Source organism: Pseudopodoces humilis, chromosome 5 (assembly GCF_049639895.1).
Source record: "Pseudopodoces humilis isolate 2021_Gansu_Grassland_sample_001 chromosome 5, ASM4963989v1, whole genome shotgun sequence".
Classification (NCBI taxonomy): domain Eukaryota; kingdom Metazoa; phylum Chordata; class Aves; order Passeriformes; family Paridae; genus Pseudopodoces; species Pseudopodoces humilis.
The window spans coordinates 17,717,819-17,735,768 of NC_142204.1; the positions used below are offsets into that span (position 1 = coordinate 17,717,819).

At 41.8% G+C, this 17,950-nt stretch overlaps 1 protein-coding gene across 4 annotated transcripts in view; it reads left to right on the plus strand.

Annotated features, from left to right (window-relative positions):
* Nucleotides 1-17,950, plus strand: part of DENND5B (DENN domain containing 5B) — a 103,712-nt gene that overhangs the window by 29,797 nt on the left and 55,965 nt on the right. The window contains exon 2 of one of the 4 annotated variants that reach the window (XM_014256892.2): nt 13,709-13,774. The exons of 1 other annotated variant lie outside the window; for it this stretch is intronic. In XM_014256892.2, coding sequence (XP_014112367.1) covers nt 13,709-13,774 — 66 coding nt within the window. Of the gene's footprint in view, nt 1-9,403; nt 9,423-9,895; nt 10,221-13,708; nt 13,775-17,950 lie in introns of those variants that run through there. 2 more of the 4 variants (XM_088054872.1, XM_088054871.1) reach the window with 2 other exon arrangements.

Here is a 17,950-nt window from a genome sequence, read left to right on the forward strand (position 1 = left end):
CCTTCTGCACAGCTCCCCAAATGGCTTTAAATGCAAAGTTCCTTTGGTCTCCACCACATTTTTTTTTTATTTTGTGTTGTTTTGTTTGGTTTTTTTTTTTAACAAAAGATTGTGTATTGCTTTTTTGGAGTTGTAGGTGACATATGAAGTAAACTTAAAATGAGGAGTATCATTCTTTAAATGCCTTTAGTTGCTGGGATCTCCTTTGATGGCTAGACACACCACTTGAAACATACCACACAGAGCCTTCTGTTAAATGAGGGCAGGTTAGGAGGATCCCAGTCCATGTGAAGCTGGGCAGGGAGCAGACCCCAAATGTATCCATGGACTGACTGAGAATATAGCTGGTTAATGGCTGGGATTCTTCTTGCATGTCTTCTTTCAATGTACTAATAGTGCATTTCTTTTGCTGTGCAGCAAGCCATTTTTTGTTGTTATTGTCTCTTTTGGGAAGCAGGAGAGGGAAATTTAGATGCAATCTCTCCTCACTCCAGCAAGCAAAAAATTGAACGCATTTTTCATGCCTGAAGGCATGTGTTCTACCTCTTAGTCGGTGTTAGAGCAGCCCTTTCAAAAGAAGTTTGTCATGCTTTAGCCCCAGCCAGCAACTCAGCCCCACGCAGCTGCTCGCTCACTTTCCCCTGGTGGGACAGGGGAGAAAATCGGAAGAGTAGAAATGAGAAAATGAGGGTTGAGATAGACAGTTTAATGGGTAAACTAAAAGCAGCCTGTGCAAGCAAAGCCAAAAAAGAAGAATTCATTAGTTGCTTCCCACGGGCAGGCAGGTGTTCAGCCATGCCCAGGACAGCAGGGCTCCAGCACGCGTAACAGTGACTTGGGAAGGCAGATCCAAGCCATAGCTCACTACTATGAGGAAAATTATCTCTACCCAAGCCAAAACCATCACAAAGCTGTGGCTGCATTTTGTGAGGATGCTTGTAAAACACTTGATGCTTTTTTGCTTGCCGGGTCAGGCTATGCAGGGACTGGAAACCAGGGAGAGGGGTGCCTCAGCTGTAGCTGACATGGGCAGGAGCCTTGTTTCTGGTGGCTGAGGGAGGAAATGTGATGGCAAGGAACATCATGCAGAGCTGAGGTGCCCAGGCCAAAGGAGGAGTTGCTTAACCAGTCCATAAACCCCCAATCAGTGAGCAGCCAGCCCTGCAAGTGCCAAAAGCCAGGCTTTTCTTAAATATAGAAGAAAAATCCTATGGTGCTGTGTCCAGTTTTGGATATGGGTTTAAAGACTTTTCAAAGACCAGAAAGCTCAGCAGTATTACTTTTCCATTTAATCAATTTTGTAAAAGCCTGAGTAATACCAGCCTTGCTGACAGTAAGTTTGTGCAGGCAGTTCACATGCAGCTTTTGCCTCTGTGCACATGCTGCCTCCGAAAAGATTCTGGATTCTTTAATTCATGTCAGGAGATCTGTGTGTAGTTCTGCAAACAGGTGATACCCCAGATCACATCAATAGATCACTCCTGAGCAGGAAACCTTCCTAACCAGATGCCCCTCTGCATTTTAGAAACAAGGGCAGTGTGAGGATTGCGGGGTTTATGAAGGCTGGAGGCTTTTCTCTTAGGGCTGGAGGAAAAAGAGATGGGGAAAAACATGCTCCAAGAGAGCATACACCGACTGTCTCTCTGGCTCGGAAAAAAATCTGGGGACATTCTGTTTGTAATCTTACCCACAAAATACTTTCTTTTTAAAACTCCAGCTCTTCCCTGGGTGGGGGGTTTGCTTAACACAAAGCGTACTCTTCCCCTGTGACTTCCTTGAAGTGAAGTGATGGGGCCGACCAAGTTTCATCTCACACCTTCAAAGCCAGGTTGGCATCACTGGCTTTTAGGATTTGCTCTGTCCTTCTGTCTCATGCTGGGCTAATTTAGTCTCATCTTGGTAAACAAGAAAAGGGTCCTTATTCAACAGATTTGAGCTGGAGTGACTGCAGCTGTCGTCTGGTCTGTGCACAAACCAATTTTGTTCATTCCCTCGCCTGGCAGGAAGCCTGAACCAGAATTGTGTCGGGACTAATCAGCATTAAACCAATGTCAGAGGGGCTGCAGCAGGCTGCTCTGTGGCAAGGCAAGAGCAACAGGGCTGTTTGGGAGGGATTAGCCTAAGTCCTGCTTGGGATGCAGCTGTGCTAGGAAAGGCACTGAAACTGTGCAGAGTATTTTTCTTGGGCTTTCACAACAAGCTGCAAACTGCCAAAAAAAGTGGCTTCCCAGGGAAAAATCAGCATGATTTACTGTATGTGACCACAGATAAAAAAGCCAGGAGGAGGTGCAGTGTCCATGGAGCTGTAATATCCAGGAGATACAAATGATGCCTTTGAGTGTGCAGGGCTTTCCCCTCCTGGAGAGGCAAGGAGGCAGACAATGAAATGAGTTTCAGTGTGTGGTCTCCAGCCAAGAGAAGATGTTAGTGATGCTGTTGCTATTGTTGTGTTACACCATAATGGATGTGTTAGTACTGAACAACACGAAGACTAGGAGGTGGAAATATTTTGAAGAGAAGACCAGAGGCTTGGCAAGGGCTGATTTGTAGCTCAAGTGCCTCACAGACTCTGTTTTCATGCATGGCATTTCCCTTGCAGGTTCACAAGTGCCTCCTGGTTTGCACTGTCAGCATTAAGTCAGAGAACCTGCCTTACACTGCTCCAAAGATGCCGAAATATTGATGTCTTACTTTGCTCTCCCCTCCTTACAGCTATTGAGTTGTCCTTGCAGTTTTTCATCTCAAAAATTATTTTTATCTTGCTCCTGAGCACCTTGATTTGGCTTTGAAGTCAGCCCTGCTTTAAACAGGGGCATGGACTAGATAACCTCCAGAGGTCCTTTCTGACCTGGTTATTCTGATCCACTCAATCCTCATCCCTCTGCTTTTACAGGTACATATTTTAGATTATTCTACAGCTGAAATTCTTCAGCTTCCTCTGTGATTCTGTCAGGGCTCTATTTGTTTGTGTATGTGCTCAGCATTAGTCATCCCTTCTCTGACTGCAGCTATGAGAGTTCCCTGGGAACAACCTGAAATGGGTTTGTGTGTTATCCACAGCAGGCACAGCCATGCTCTGAATGCCTTCTAGGCCTCCTAAACCTCTGCTAAATATGAGTCTGCCTAAATTTATATGTCAAAACTGTTTTCTTGTACAAAGCTAAGCTCAAATGAACTTTTGAACCGCATCCCTGCCACATGCTAAGCGTGTTTTTGTTGTTTCGGAAGCTCATTTAGGGGGAGCAAGCAGACCTTCTGGTCTGGGGTGCCCCAATTAATTATAAGCTAGCAACATAAGAAATCCTCCTTCTTAGGGAAAAATCTTCAGTGGCAAACCTGTCTGAGATGAGCGAACTGAGAACAGGAACAGAGCAGCTTTTTCTGAATGCTTCCATCACTAGAAAACTCCTTCAGGTCTTGGTGAAGAAAAAAGGACCAAAGGCCCAGGCTTGCCTTGTGTTTATTGACATGTGATATGGTCTTCCTTGGCAGTGTCTGATGGCCTGGAATGTTTACTGGGTGTGAGATTATTCATTAGGCAGAGGAGTGTTAGCTACCAGCAGTGCCTTCTGGAGCACCATTTTCCTAGAGGAAGGTGAAATGGTTTGGGGCATACTCTTAAGTGTGAGTAAAAGGTTAAAAAAAAAACCCAACTAAATAAAAAGACCACCAATTTTCTGAAAGCCTGCCATGCAGCTGGGTGCTAACAGAACTGGATGGGGTTTGAGAGGAGCATCCAATGCACATCCTCAAATAGTCACTGAAATGGTTGGAAAGTATGTATGAACCCGTCTACTTCTGGTAGTGTTGTTTGGGTTTTTTGAGGTTTGTTTGTTTGGTTGGTTGGTTGGTTTTTTGTTTGTTTGTTTTTGCTAGTCCTGGCTGAGAATGTCCTGACTTGCATGAGGGCTGGGCTGTTTTGAGGGCCAGTAACAGAAACTGGATTTGCTGTAACCCAAAGCCCCTTTTATCTTCTGTCCTTCAAGAGTGGTATTTTGGTATTTTTCCTAAACAACTTAAAACTTTGAGTTTCAGAGTCTCTCTGTGGATATTCAAAAATTGCTTTCCCCAATGCAGTTGTTATGCTTGGATTCTGCAGGGTCCTATTTTTCATGCTTAATTATAGGCAGTGTGCTCTCCTGATGGCCAGTGGCTTCAGGCTGTTATCCTGAAATTGCCACCTCTTGCCAGTTCTAGTAGAAGAGGTGTTTTGTGTTTTTTTTTTTAATTCAGGGCATTTGACAAGTTTGGGCCCCCTTCCTGTGGGAGCGCAGATGGCAGCTAAAGGGATGCTGGAACGATTTCACTCCTACCTTGGTGATGACAAACTGGGTTTCAGGAGAGAGTGGCAAGACTCTGCAAATCTGTTTGAACATATCCTGTGTCTCTGACAAATGTGGAAGGGATTTGATGCTTCCTGTGATGGCCAGTGCTGAGGTCAGAGGTCCTGCTTGCTTACTGACACTCTCCTGATTGATCATTATGCCCAGAGCTCCCCTCCTCTCCAGATTTCAGTGTTATGCTTTCTGCCTCTTCTGTCTCAGGGGCATCCTGTGAGAAGTGCAGAGCTGTTCTTGTCAGGGAATTAATTCTTCATCTTCAAGTAGAAGGGCCCTTCAGGAAAATTCACAGAATGATACAATGGAAGGGACCTTAAAGATCATCTAATTCCAACCCCCCTGCCATGGGCAGGGACACCTACCACTAGACCAGGTTGGTCAGAGCTCCATCCAACCTGGCCTTGAACACTTCCAGGGATGGGGCATCCACAGCTTCTCTGGGCAGCCTGTGCCAGGGCCTCACCACCCTCACAGTAAATTTGAGCTGGTGCAGCTCCTTTCTCCATCTCAAGGACCATGTGTGGTTTCAAGTTTTGTATGTGTCCAGCTTGCATAGCCCAGGGATTTGAAGAAAGGAACAGCTTGGGCTTGAAATGTCTGGAGGTGCAGCAACTTCCAGGTTCACGATCTGACTTCAGAGTTTTGCTTTCTGATGAGGATCTTTGCAAAGCTTTGTGTTACTTTTTGTTTGGAATACACAGTATTGTGGTTTCCTTACTGAACTATGATCTTTCATAAAGAGCACAATTTCCAAAATATTAAATAAAAGAAAGGTCAGGGAAAGGAAAAAACTGACTTTGGGTCAGAATAGAAGTCAGTGCTTTTGCTTCTACAGGTTAACACAAGGTTTCAATGAAATGCCTTTTCAAAGCAGAAAAGAAAGACTTAGGAAACATCAGGTATTTTAGATAATTGATGATATTGATTTTGTGGCTTCTTTGACATGCCCTGACAGTTCAGGGAAATGGAGCACTGTTGTTGTTTGTCTCAGAAAGTACAAACCTCTGTCAGAGAGTCCACCTGGATGACTAATGTGAGGTCATGTGTGTTATCATCTGGGTAAGGCAATGGCATTTGATCTAACCTGGAGAGGGAGCTGTACCTGTGTGGGGCTCAGGTTTTGCTGCCATTAACTCACCTGTTCAAGGTCTCCTTCTGTGGGCTGCATCAAAATCCATCAACTCTTTAGGCAGGGAGAAAGCAGTGGAGGCGTGGGAAGGTGATATGGATTAGTGCCTTTAGTGCAGGATTGTTACACCTTCCCCCTTCACTGTAAAATCAAAGTGTTCCTGACCTGAGTGAAACAGCTTAACCTGCAGCTTAAAGCAGCTCTGTTGGGAAGCACCAGTGTAAGAAAGGAAGCAGCAAAGGTGAGGAAAATCTCTGGATAAACACACCAAATAGTTTAGATCTCTGGGATGAGTGGCAGAAGAATTTTTCTTTAGGGAGGCAATAATTGGGAAGGGGTTAACCAGAAGCACCACCAGAACCCACAGTTCCTCTGGCTGTTTATAAAAGGATACTCTGCTGCTACAAAATACAGATTCAGGTTGAAGTTTCATATTTCTGCATTAAAAAAAGTCACATTCAGGCTGTCATATCTGTATAAACAGAGAATAAACCTTGCTGAATTCAAAGCCTGGCGTGAAGTCCTACTTTAGCAAGCAGCCTATTTCAGAGGCAAAAGAAGCATGTTTTGGAAGCTTTGTTGTTTTGGCTCATAAATAAGTTTAGCTAGAAGTTTGAATGTTTTTAAATTCTTTCATGACCCTTGAATTTGCAGCTGTAGGATGTGTGTGAGTGCTCAGATTCCTTTAATCTCATGCATGCATAGTGGTTTTGATTTCAAAGGAGAATTCTGTTCCCCACATGCACCGCTTGGTCTTGTGACCACTTGGAGAGCAGCCCCATTGGACTGGTGGCCTGTATACATGTGAAGCCCTTAAAATATTCATTATAGTCTCTGGTAATCTAATATTAGTGAAAATCATCTTACAGTCCTCAACAAGAAAGTATTTTTTCATCCTGGTAGTAAAACCACAGTGTTTATTTTAGCAAATATCCAGTAATACTTGTGCTCAGGTATCCCCTGCTTAGCTTATTGCTAATGTCTGTGTAACTGCTGAAATCTGTGTCATTTGTTGTCACAAATACTTTTTAGTTAGGGTCTTTCTTCTTGTGTGTGCTTCCAATTTAAATATATATATATATAGAAAAAAGGTTTCTTTAATGTAAATATTTAATGCAATGCACACAGACCTGTTAACCTTTGCATTGGGAATGCATCCATCGGGGATGCTCCTGGTGTATTCTGCAGGTTGCAGAATAAACTGCCACAAACCTGTCAAACTCTGAAGAGGTATGCAAATGCCTGTGTCTCTTTAATCTGACATGTGTGTATCCTGCCTGATTTGAGATGGGAATTTGAACCCCACAGGAGCAATGCAGGGACTCCTGATGCTGCTGCATCGCTGTGGGGAATTAGGAGCCAGCTGGTGTCCAGGTTTGAGAAGTGTCCCTATTGTTGCTCAGGCCATTTTGTGGAAAGAACCCCAGGTGCAGGGGGCAGCTTTTATCCTGGAGCAGAGTGTTCCTGACAGTCCCCTCTCATTGTGGGAGAGGGAGTGTGCACATGTGTATGGCTTTGAATAATACACCGCATGTGTGCTCTTTCTTACACAGAATGATGATCTTGAGTTGGTGGGCTTATGTTTTATAGGGAATGTTGAGTGGGGACTATCAAAACCCACCCTTAAGCCCCCAAAATTACTCTCTTCTGCCTTAGTTGGAAGGAATGACAACTTTTCCCAAGCAAAATGACAATGCTCTTGTTCTTTTCACAAGAGGATGATTTAGCTGTCCTACATTGTCACACCAAGACACCACTGTTTTCAGTTGTGTTGCTACATCTGTACATTGTGTTATTTCTCTCTCCTCTTGCATATATTTCCTTGCATTTATTAGACCTTCCAGATGTTTGTACACTCACAGAGACCAGAGGTACTAAAGTGTGTTCAGCTATGGTCTGTTCCTAATCCAGCCTCAATCTGCTCAGTGTGAAATGCTCCGTTTCTAATGTGAAATGTTGTAACAGCTACTGAGGCTCCAAAACAGCGTGGTATGGTTTGCCTCATTACGTGAAGCATTTTATTTAACTCTATAAAATTCCACTTTATGCCAACAGAAGGTGTAAAATACTATAACATATGTCATGTAGAAATAACAGGAGTTGTGTGCAGTGGCCAGGAGGGTTCTAGTGTCTGTTTGAGGTGGCTCTAAAAGCCTTGGTTTTCAAGTAGATCTGCAGTTGGTGACAGCTCATGCTTATGTAAAAATTAGAGCAGCAATTACGTGCCTTCTACCTATGTATTTTTAGCATGCCAATCAACCTGGGATCCAGGCACCAAAAGATTAGTGGATTAGTGGTGAAGAGGAAACATTTGCTTAAACGCCAAGTAATTTTAGGTTTATTTAGATCTCTGCTCTCTGGTGCTTTCATCTCTACTAACAGGGCACTGAATAATAGGTAAGACATGCACTTTGGTTGAAAGTGGACTTCAGTTTTTTACTCTCCTTTCTTTGCATCTCTCCTCTTTTAGGATCCCACTGGCTCTCTTCAACCCAGTTCGAGGCTAGGAATTGCTCCCTGGTCCCTTTAGTGGCTCTCATGAGTCTTTTTGCCTTTAGGGTCTAAAAACATTCCTGAATCATGCCATTCTTAAATGGATATCTACTGATAGAGGAGTTTTACACTGGAGTGGCTGTAGAAATGTGAGGAGAGAGCGGCTGAGACACTGGTTTTCATTGCTGGGCTTTGGCAAAGGAGAGACTTGCACGATTTAGAGCCTTTTGCACTTTTCTGTGCTCTCTAAGAGATCTTCTTGATGGCAGTGGAAGGTGTATCCTGGGATTTAAAGCTGTGTTGTTGGGAGAACAAGCAACCTCAAAAGACACCCGAGAGGAAATCTGGTAGAAGCCTTGAAACAGTGCTTTTGAGGCACAAGGGTCAGGACTGCACTTGCAGAATTGCCTTCATTTCCAGATGTCTGTGAGGACAAGTGGGACAGGGGAAGAAAGAATCTGAGGAGCATGGGCATTTGTGAGCTGTACCCAGGACAGTTACTTTTTTGTCTTTTTCAAGTGAGATCCTTCTTTCCACAGATCCTTTAGCCCTCCTCAAGGCATTAAGGGAAGCCAAAGGATTTTGTTTCTGGCAGCCTTTGTAGGGATCTGAACTAAATCTAGAGGCATGGTAGAAATGATGCTGTGATTTGAGTTTCCCACCTGGAATCTAGTTTGGATCCAGAAATTAATGTTTGCCTAGGCCTTTAGATTTGAATCCTGAAACTTTACAGTGGCCTGGTGATTGGGTCCTGGTGTCAGCTTTAGGTATTTTCAGTAAACTTGGAAACTGGCCACAAAACTGGCAGGAGTGATAAAGCATAAATCTGGGGATTTATGCCTGGTCTGAAATAGAGCTCTGCTGCAATGAATAAAACCTAAAGCTGTATCTTACTAATCTAACTAGTAATGATTTACTTAAGGTTTACACAAGTGTAAAGAATATTCTTCACGTGGCTTACATGCACAATTACTGTGCACTGATGCACTTAATGATCCCTTCTGTAAACTCACTGGCATTCTTCAGACTGTAAATGAAGCTGGTGCTGTCCAACACCTGTAGAGATGTTCATGGAGTAGTTACAACTGATCTTTCTTTCAAGGTGATACTTTTCCATTTTAACAACGTTCTGACACTTCTAGTTGACAAAACTCCATTTCCACCCCCCCCCGCCAAAGCTAATAATAACTGCATCATCCAGCATGGTGTATAAATTCTTCAGTACTTTGGTGACAGCTTTGCCCACTTCTGAAGCATTTGCAGCAATATGCTGATCTCCAGTTACTGTGGTACAGCTGGGTTGAAGCAGCTGAGAGCAATCTGCAAATTGAAATGGTTTTCAGGTAGCTCTTAAGTGGAAGTATCAGCTTTTAAGGAGGAATATGGCTGTGTGGGTAGCGCATTTTTGTCTCTCTGCAGCTTCATTCCTGCTTACCACCCTGCTCCATCCCGAAGCTCTGGTAATTTCAAGCCTTGCCTTAGGGCTCTTGTGACTTTCCAGTGTGCAGAAGGGTTTTTTTGTCCTTTCTTCTAAAAGGATTCATTTGTTGAAAACTGGCAGAAGACTGGCTCTTGGAGACTGTCATAGGGACAATTCCTTATTGGCAGCAACTTACGCAGCAGTTGCTCAAAACTCCCTTAACAAAGTTCGTGCTACACAAGGGAGTGCTTCTACTTTATGCCAATGAAAGAGCTTTGTTGGCTGCAAGAAGCAAAGTTCTTTCTTTGCTTGACCCTTTTCTCATCAAGACCACACATTAGCTAAGTTTTCATAAAGCTTAGCAGCTGCAGCCTTTGGCAGGTGACAGTTGCCTTCTTGTAACCCTGTGCTTGTAAAGCGTGTGCTAAAGAATAACTCACTGCAGTGGGGAGCCACTTCTGGGCCCATCTTTCTAAATCCTCCTTTTGCCCCACAGAGAAAACCAACTGTGTAAACCTCACAGGTGTGGGCCAGCTCTTCAAAGGGCTGCCAAGAGGCTGTCCTTTCTCAGGGTGTTTGAAGTATCCATCTTGAGTGCCAGTGTTTGGGTTATGGACTTTGCTTGTTGGAAGAAGAATCTTCTCAGAAACTGGGGATAGCTTCCTTCTGGTGCCAACTAAGTAAAAACCAACCACGAGTCCCTTGCATCTTCTGTGTGGCTCAGCACATCAAGGGATAGCTCTTGGCAACATCAGCAAGGAAGGGCTTCCTTTAACAGGGAGAAATCACAGTGTGACACGGCTGAGACCAGGGAACTGAGGCCTCAAACGTGTGTGAGGTGGGTAAAAGGAAAGCTAAATCCCTGGGTTTAGCTGGGTATTCGAGTTGCAGTGTGGACATCTTCGTGCTCTGATGATGTCAAAGTTGTTTAGTGCTGACAATGGTCCAGGTCAAATTAAACTTCTTTCTTTTCTTGTACTGATTTGCGAGCTGAGCTTAATTAAAATGGCAGGAGATGTTATATAAATGCAGCTTTGGTGAAATTGCTTCTGACTTAAAGTAAAAAATAAACACCTGAAACTTGCCATCCTGATGAGTGGAGATTAATACCAGGTGCATGATAGTATGTGCATTGCAGAGTGGTTTAAAAAAACCCCTAACTTAATACAGCCTAGTTTAAATGTAACTGAATGGACTGGAATTATAAAAATAAAGCTGTTTGTTCCTGTCTTAAAAAAAGCCCCAAAGCAAAACTTACTGAAAAACTTCCCTTTCCTTCCTGCATTGTTGCACACAAACCTTAACAGCAGTAGTACAGGGGTTTTTAGGATGACAGGTTCTACTTGTTTGTGGATTTTGGTGGGTTTTTTATTCTTTTCTTTTCTCTAGAAATGACAACTGTAACAAAGGGGATCTTGAGATAAAACTCTGGTACTACCTCTGTCACAGTGGAGTAGAGAACAAAACCTGTTTGGAGTCAGAAATCATATTGGTGAGACTAGTTCCAAAATCAGTCTGAGAATGCAACATCATATTCTAACACAGAAATTAGATGCATTTGAACTTGAACCTGCGCCTGTAAATAAGGAGAAAGCACAAGCATGAAAGATGTGCTGTGCAAAAGGCCTGAGTAACACAGGGCACCTCATCCTGTGTTCTGTCCGTGGAGGGAGGTGAGCACATGTGACAGGATTGGGAAACTGGCATTGCAGTGGGTAGGAAGCTGTTCAGGCTTCACAGGGAATGTGGTGGCATCTAAAATGCCTTCGTTTTCTTTGCAGCTAAGCCCAAGACTGCAATAGTCAGGTGCCTGTGGCTCCAAAACCAGGCATCCCCTTGGTGGACAGGCTTTAGCATCCTGCTGTGTTTAAGGACCCAAGCTGGTGTCTTGCTCCTGCTTGAACTTTTGTCACTTTGCCATCATTAATGTTCTTTTTGGGAGCTGAGAGCTGCATTTCAAGCTCTTCAATTTCATATGGTTAAATACCTTGCTCATGGCCTGTGTAACTAAACAAAGACTTAGCAAGCTGTTTAAGAATAATTATGTATGAACCTTCAATTTAAATGAACTTTTAATTGTCACTCAGATTGTTTTCTCTATTAGTAAAAGTGCTCATTCATTCCATATCAATTGTTAAAAAAATACGGCAGGTTTGAATATAAACGTGCAACTGAAAAGAAAATATGCTACTTGCATGTGAACAGGATAGGCCAAGGATTTCTGGGGCATCTTTTCCCTAGTTTGGGAGTCCATACTTGTAAAGGCAGTATGAATAATATGAGTGAATTCCACACTTTGATTTCTAGAGAAAATAAAAGCTTGGAGTATAAATAATTCCCTGTATTTATAAGTACAGGTCTGGTTTTGTACCTGCTCCACTGTTACCTGCTAATGCCTTCAGCCTTTGGAGACAGACTCCGAGGTAATTGTGTAGGAGCACTATGCCTTGGGTACCTGTTTCTTAAATTCCACCTGCTCCACTGCAAAAAGAATCACCCAAACTGACATAATTTAATTTTTTGTATTTGAAAAGATTATAATGCAATTTTGATGTAAAATGGAGGGTTTAATTCATACTTACTAATGTAGTCACATGTCTGTGCTCTCATGGCAGCTGGGACTTGGGACAGCAAATCTCCTTTTTAATAGAATTTTTTAAGTACTGCACCTTTTCCAAGTGCAGTTTGTAGCAATAATAGTGTTTCATTACATTGTGTTTGTATCAAGAATTAGGCTCCACAACACAGGGGAGTGTCCATAACTCTGTATTTGTATCACTGTTGTCAATTTGACTTCCTGTGCAGGAGTTTTTATGTAACTTCTGTGACAGTTTAGCTGTGTGATTGATGATGATAATAAATGGTCAAAGTACTGAAATGGGCATCAAACCAGCACCTGTCCTGCAGCATCTGGTTATGCATTGTTCAATGGGTTGCTCCTTTTCACTCTTCCTATTGCAGAGGTGGTGGCTACCTCTGTGGAAGCTCAGTGCCAAATTCTCTTTGAATTAAAATATGATCTTTAGGGGAGAGCTGAAAGGACAGCCTAGCAGAGAGACTTGTAAAGGTAGTGTGGATATGGGTCATTAGCAAGAGGCATCTCTAGTTTTGACAATTGTTTTGTTTCCTTTAGTTTAATACTTATGCAACTTTTTAGTTCAAGCAGCTCAAAAATAGAGTGAAATAACTTCAGACACATTGGGTGGAAAAACATCATCCTGCAGGTTTGAATGTGGGCTATCTTCAGGTGCCTCCTAAAGAAAAGAAGAAATTATCCTAAAATACAAATTCACATCTGAAAATCTCTGTTGAAAGACCTCCTGTGCCCACTGCTGAGGGTTGCCTTCCCAGAAAATCTGGCCTTGGCAAAGCTGTCTGTGTCCTCTGAGCTGATGTCTGGATTAGCAGCTCAAGTAGGAGGCTGTAGCGGAACTACTCTGACTTTACACCTAGAGTGAATCACCAGAGAGGTCACTGGTATTGCAGCTTTAGCATAGGTGCCAGCTCTATAAAAAGAGGTTTAACTAGAGGAGGGTTGTGTAATGCTTTTGTGTAGTGTGAGAATGTGACTTTTTTTGACAAAGAAATACCAAGGCATCTGTGGAAACATTTTTGTTGGTCTGCAGGAGATGAGCAGACCAGTTGGAGTTAGCCTCAGTTAGACATGCTAGCAGGAAGCTCTTCCTTTAGAAGTGGTAGCTGTTGCTGGAAGATGTTAAAATTGTTCATTCAAGTTCTAAACATAGCTTATTTATTCAAATTTTAGTCTAAAAACACCCAGTTATGAGACAGAAATGATGAATAGAGCTATTAGGTAACTTCAGTAAATCCTGAAAATGGCATGTGGTACAGGATTGAAGGTGTAACAACGTAGCTAACAGTATTCTACTAAATGAAACTCCTTGGGTTTAGTTCAACACTTGCTGAAGGGTTTTTTCCCTTCAACACTAGCTGATGTGTTTTTTCCCCTGAGTTTCTCAGGCTCTGGAAGGGCTCGATATGTGAACAAAGATGTCTTTCATAATAGGGAAGCTGTAAAGCAGCGTGTTGTTTGAAGTACTTGAGAATTTAATCTTGTTACTAATTTTGACAAGTATTTCTACCATGTCTGTCATTGCATTCAACACCTCCAGTAATCCAGTCCTGGAAGGTTTTATTTATCGTGTGGATTTACCCTTTGGCAGTAGTGGGGGGAAGAGAGATTGCAAGGGGGAATATTTAATGTCTGCTTCATATCTTTTCCCTTCCCCAGTACATTGTATATCTTTTCATTTTGTTCATATTTGCTTTTTTTTTTTTTTTATTTCTGTTTGTTATGTTGTGTAGTCTTGTACCAATATCTGCAAGCAGATCTCCATGGCAAGAGCTCAGACACTGCAGACAAAACCTCAGGTAAAGAGGGGTTAAGGATAAAACAGTCATCAGGACCTCTCTATTTCTTTATTTTCAGTCTTCTAACTCCTCTTGAATCAAATTAAAGATCACAGATCCAAATCAGAACCAAAACTCTGGGACTTTTTCATTCTTTTGCCTAATTTAAATCAATATTTGGAAAATTTTGTTCTATTTCTTGAAGCTCTCTTGGCAGATGTGGTTCTCCAGCAAAATCCCACTATTGATGTCAGTATATTGATGGAGAGGAGACTGTGCTAGGTCTCTGTGCTTAATAGACTAAACAATATCTTGCATGAGGCCATTTTAGAGGATACTTATCCAGAAATCTAACGAGGCTTAGTTATGTGGATTTGTGAATAGAAGGGTCTGGAAGGTTCAGCTCCACCAATTTCTGCTGCAGAAACACAAAGTTTCCTGACACCTCAAGGAACCTTATTTTGCAGTCTAGATTTAAATAGCAATACTGGTGAGGTTCACATAGGCACATACTCCCCAAAAAATTCCAAATAATTTAGATGTATTGATAGGGTACACATCCCCCTAGTGTTTCCTGCTTAAATATGATCCATTAATTCCTTTACATATTGTCAAACAAAAGGCAGGTTAGACACTGCCCTCCTCCCCAGCCCCCTAAAATCCACTACCATCTCACAGACAACTCAGATTTTAAAACTTTGGAATGAAAACTGTTTTGCCTGCCTTGTCCCAGTCCTCCCTTTCATATCATCTCTATCCTCTGTTTTGAGATTATGAGAATGTGAGCTCAGAAATAAGAACTTGGAGTTGATGTCTTTGAACTCTGATCAGCCTCCCACTGCCGCCTTGGCATCCTGGGGAGGCATGGAAGAAAAGCAGCAGAGCAGTTTCTGCATTGACTAACCAGTTCCTGAGCCTGACAATTAATAGCTTGCTTGCTGCCCAGCCCAAGCACTGTTATTCCTGTGCCCACATTGTTTTCTCATTCACACATTGTGTATTATTTGCTTCTCATGCAGGGTCATCCTGTTATTTAATATGCTTAACAAAATTCCATCTGCAGGGAGAGGACATAGCTGGGTGTGCTGAGCACTTTTAATTAGAGGAAGCTATCACAGAGGTGGTCACCACTAGCACTGTGCATAGTTGTGCTCCCTGTACATTCCTCTAAAGGAATAAAAGATATTTTTGTTTCTGTAGTCACAAGCATTCCTGTCTACGTTCCAGAGCTTGGAAGGAGTGACAGATAACTTGCATTCCCTGGACCAGAGAGTGTGGGTGGAGGATGCCTCTGCCTATTTGGTACAAAGCTGAGGATGCCGCTGTCACTTGTGACAATTAATTGGAACACATCTATTTAAACCTGAAGATGGCTAAATTTTTACATAGGACCACTCTTATGAAAGTCATCATGATTAACAACTTCATGACTGTAGCTGCATTTCCCTAATAATTGTATCCTTCATCCAAAACATGTATCAGGCTTGTTTTCTAATTTTAAGCAATCTTTTTGTTTTGAAATGAAATTAGCACAGTTTTTTCTTGATCTAGCATCCATCGCTTCACCATTTGCTTTTAATTTGAAATGAAATGTCCCTTTAAAAGCCAGCCTCTTAAAGGAAGGCACAAGTTGTTTGAGTACCATTAACAGGATGTAATATCCAAATGAAATGGAAGCTGAATCTGACATGTTTCACACAATTTTTAAAAGTACTTGATTTTTTTTTAATATCCTGAAAGCAAAGGGATTCAATTCAAACACAGTTTTTTACTTTGCCTCTGAGAGGCAGCTGTCTCAGTAAGTTGTGCTGTTTGCATGGGCAGCACACATCAAATACGATGTTCTTGTCCGTATTCATAGTACTGTTATCTGGCCATTAGTATTTTAGCAAATGGATTCAATTTGCATTTAATACCCTGTTCACTTTAAATGTGCCTTGCCAATTCTGTTTGGAAAGTTAGCAAAGAAGCACTTAAAAGCACGTGGGTGTTTTAATGAAAATTCACTGTTCATCCAGAAAAACAGCTGAGTAAATTCTCTCTGCCACGTGTGACTCAGCAGTTCAGAACTACCAAGGCTGAGAGCTGATAATGCCAGGTGCCCTTCAGTCCAGATCCCTTCCCTCATGTTTGCCAAGAGGATTCTGCTCCCTGTGCTTCTCTTCCAGCTGCTTGTCAGTGCAGAGCTGGCATGGTCCATGCCCTCCCATCTGGTTTTGGTGAGGGTTGGGGTGTTTCCTGCTAGTTTGGGCAAATTATGACCTTTCACCTTCATACACAGGCTGCTCCTGTCACATCCTTTTACTGTTTTTTTCCTAATTTGTGTATCTCCTCTGAAAGCTCACTCGGCTTGTCTTTCCACGAGGCAGCTTTGTATGGAGGGAGCAATGTCATGTCCTTTCAAGCAAATGACAGGTTGATTTACTCCAGTGTGGTGTCTTGGCTCTTCTCTTTTCCCTCACAATCACTGATTGAGAGAATTGTATTTTCTCCATGTGTGTTTTACTTTAAGTTTATATTTTTCTTAAACCACTGGAGTGGTAAAATGCAAACACTGCAGAGATTCTACAAAGGTAAGTTGTTTGTGCCATTTACTTTCCTGGATAAAATGAATCCATGTTGTCAGCCTACAGGGACATTGTAACTGCTGGTTTTGGGCAGCTGGATTTCTTAAAGCAACTCTTATACTTGACAACCAAAACTTTTTCTGTTTTTTTTTGTCATGAGAAAGGAAACCTTTAAAGAAATTTAAACTTCAGCAGTCACTTACTGTTAGCGGTGGAGAACTTCATGAAGTCATCCAGATATTCTCTTCTAACTTTTAGTAGAAGCAACCAAATAAATTTAGTATCAAATACCTGCCTTTGTGCCAAGTCACAGTTGTAAGGTAAACTCTGTCAGATGTGAGAATGATTGAAGATCTAATTGGGGAATAACCTCATGCATAATTGTTAGATTACGCGAGCATATTAATTACTGTTTCATTCTAAGAGCTAAAAATGTTGCTGAGTATGTCTAATTACATACCTGGAAAGAAAATTTTTGCTGGCTTTGCTTGGTGGGATCTTTATTTTGTGAAATTTTGGGAATTGGTGAATGACACTGTGCCTTTAATGGCTCTGCAAAGAACTTTTGGACCAAAAGAAGAGGTTATTCTACTTCTAAGTTCTGAAATAGAGAAATGGTCTCTGTTCTTGGTGCACTTGTCTGAGCTTGTAACTGAGCATGAGAAGAATCTTCATAGATTCAAAATCAAATCCAACCACTGAACCTGACACTGCCTTTTTACTACTAAAACATATCCCCAGATGCCACATCCGTGTGCTTTTTGAACACTTCCAAGGCTTGTGATTCCACCATCATGATGCTGCAATATGTCTAAATCCTGTGTTCAAAATAAGTATTGTATAAAAATAACAATACCATAAAATCTTAGAGATTACTTGGGAAGGAAAAGATTTTAAACCCCTTCTCAGAATTCACTTGCATGTGAGTGCTGTTGGAAGAGCTGCTTTAGTGTCCTAGTGTAATAGATAGTCATTTAATTAATAGATGTTAAGAGCTCCCTGTTTTGATTACTGTTTTGCATGCTGTAGACAATCCAGTCCATTAACAATATTACTGGGAACTCCATTAACAATATCACTGTTAAATACAGTATTTGTATGCTGATAACTGGAGGCATTTCTGCTTGAAGTCTAATTCCAATCATCCTCTTTGCACTTGCTGGATTCTTTGTGTGGAAAAAGTCTGTCCTTGAAATTTGATGTAGAAAAAAATAAATGTTTAATTTTCACACAGGATTTGTAATATAAAAAAGGTCATCTATAACAAATGCTTTAATAATTCATAATAGCCAAGAGGTGCTCATATTTTTTATTGATTTTAAAGGCAGCTTCTAACAAACTTGAGGGAAGGTGCTCTTTCAGAGACTAAGTCATTTCCAGATACTCAAGCTGTGGGGGAAGGCCAAGAATCCAGTTGATTGCAAAGTCATTTTCTGTAAAATTTCAGCAGTGACTTTTCTCTTGACAGTATATTTCCATTCTGTAAATACTAAACTGGCAGCTGTATTGCAACTGCAGTCAGATTTAGTGGAAAGGAGGGTAAGGTCAGACAGAATGGGAATCTTTTCTGTTTCTCTTTTAAAAGTAGTACCTCTGTTGAGAGTCAAAATGTCTATCAGATTTCACTAAA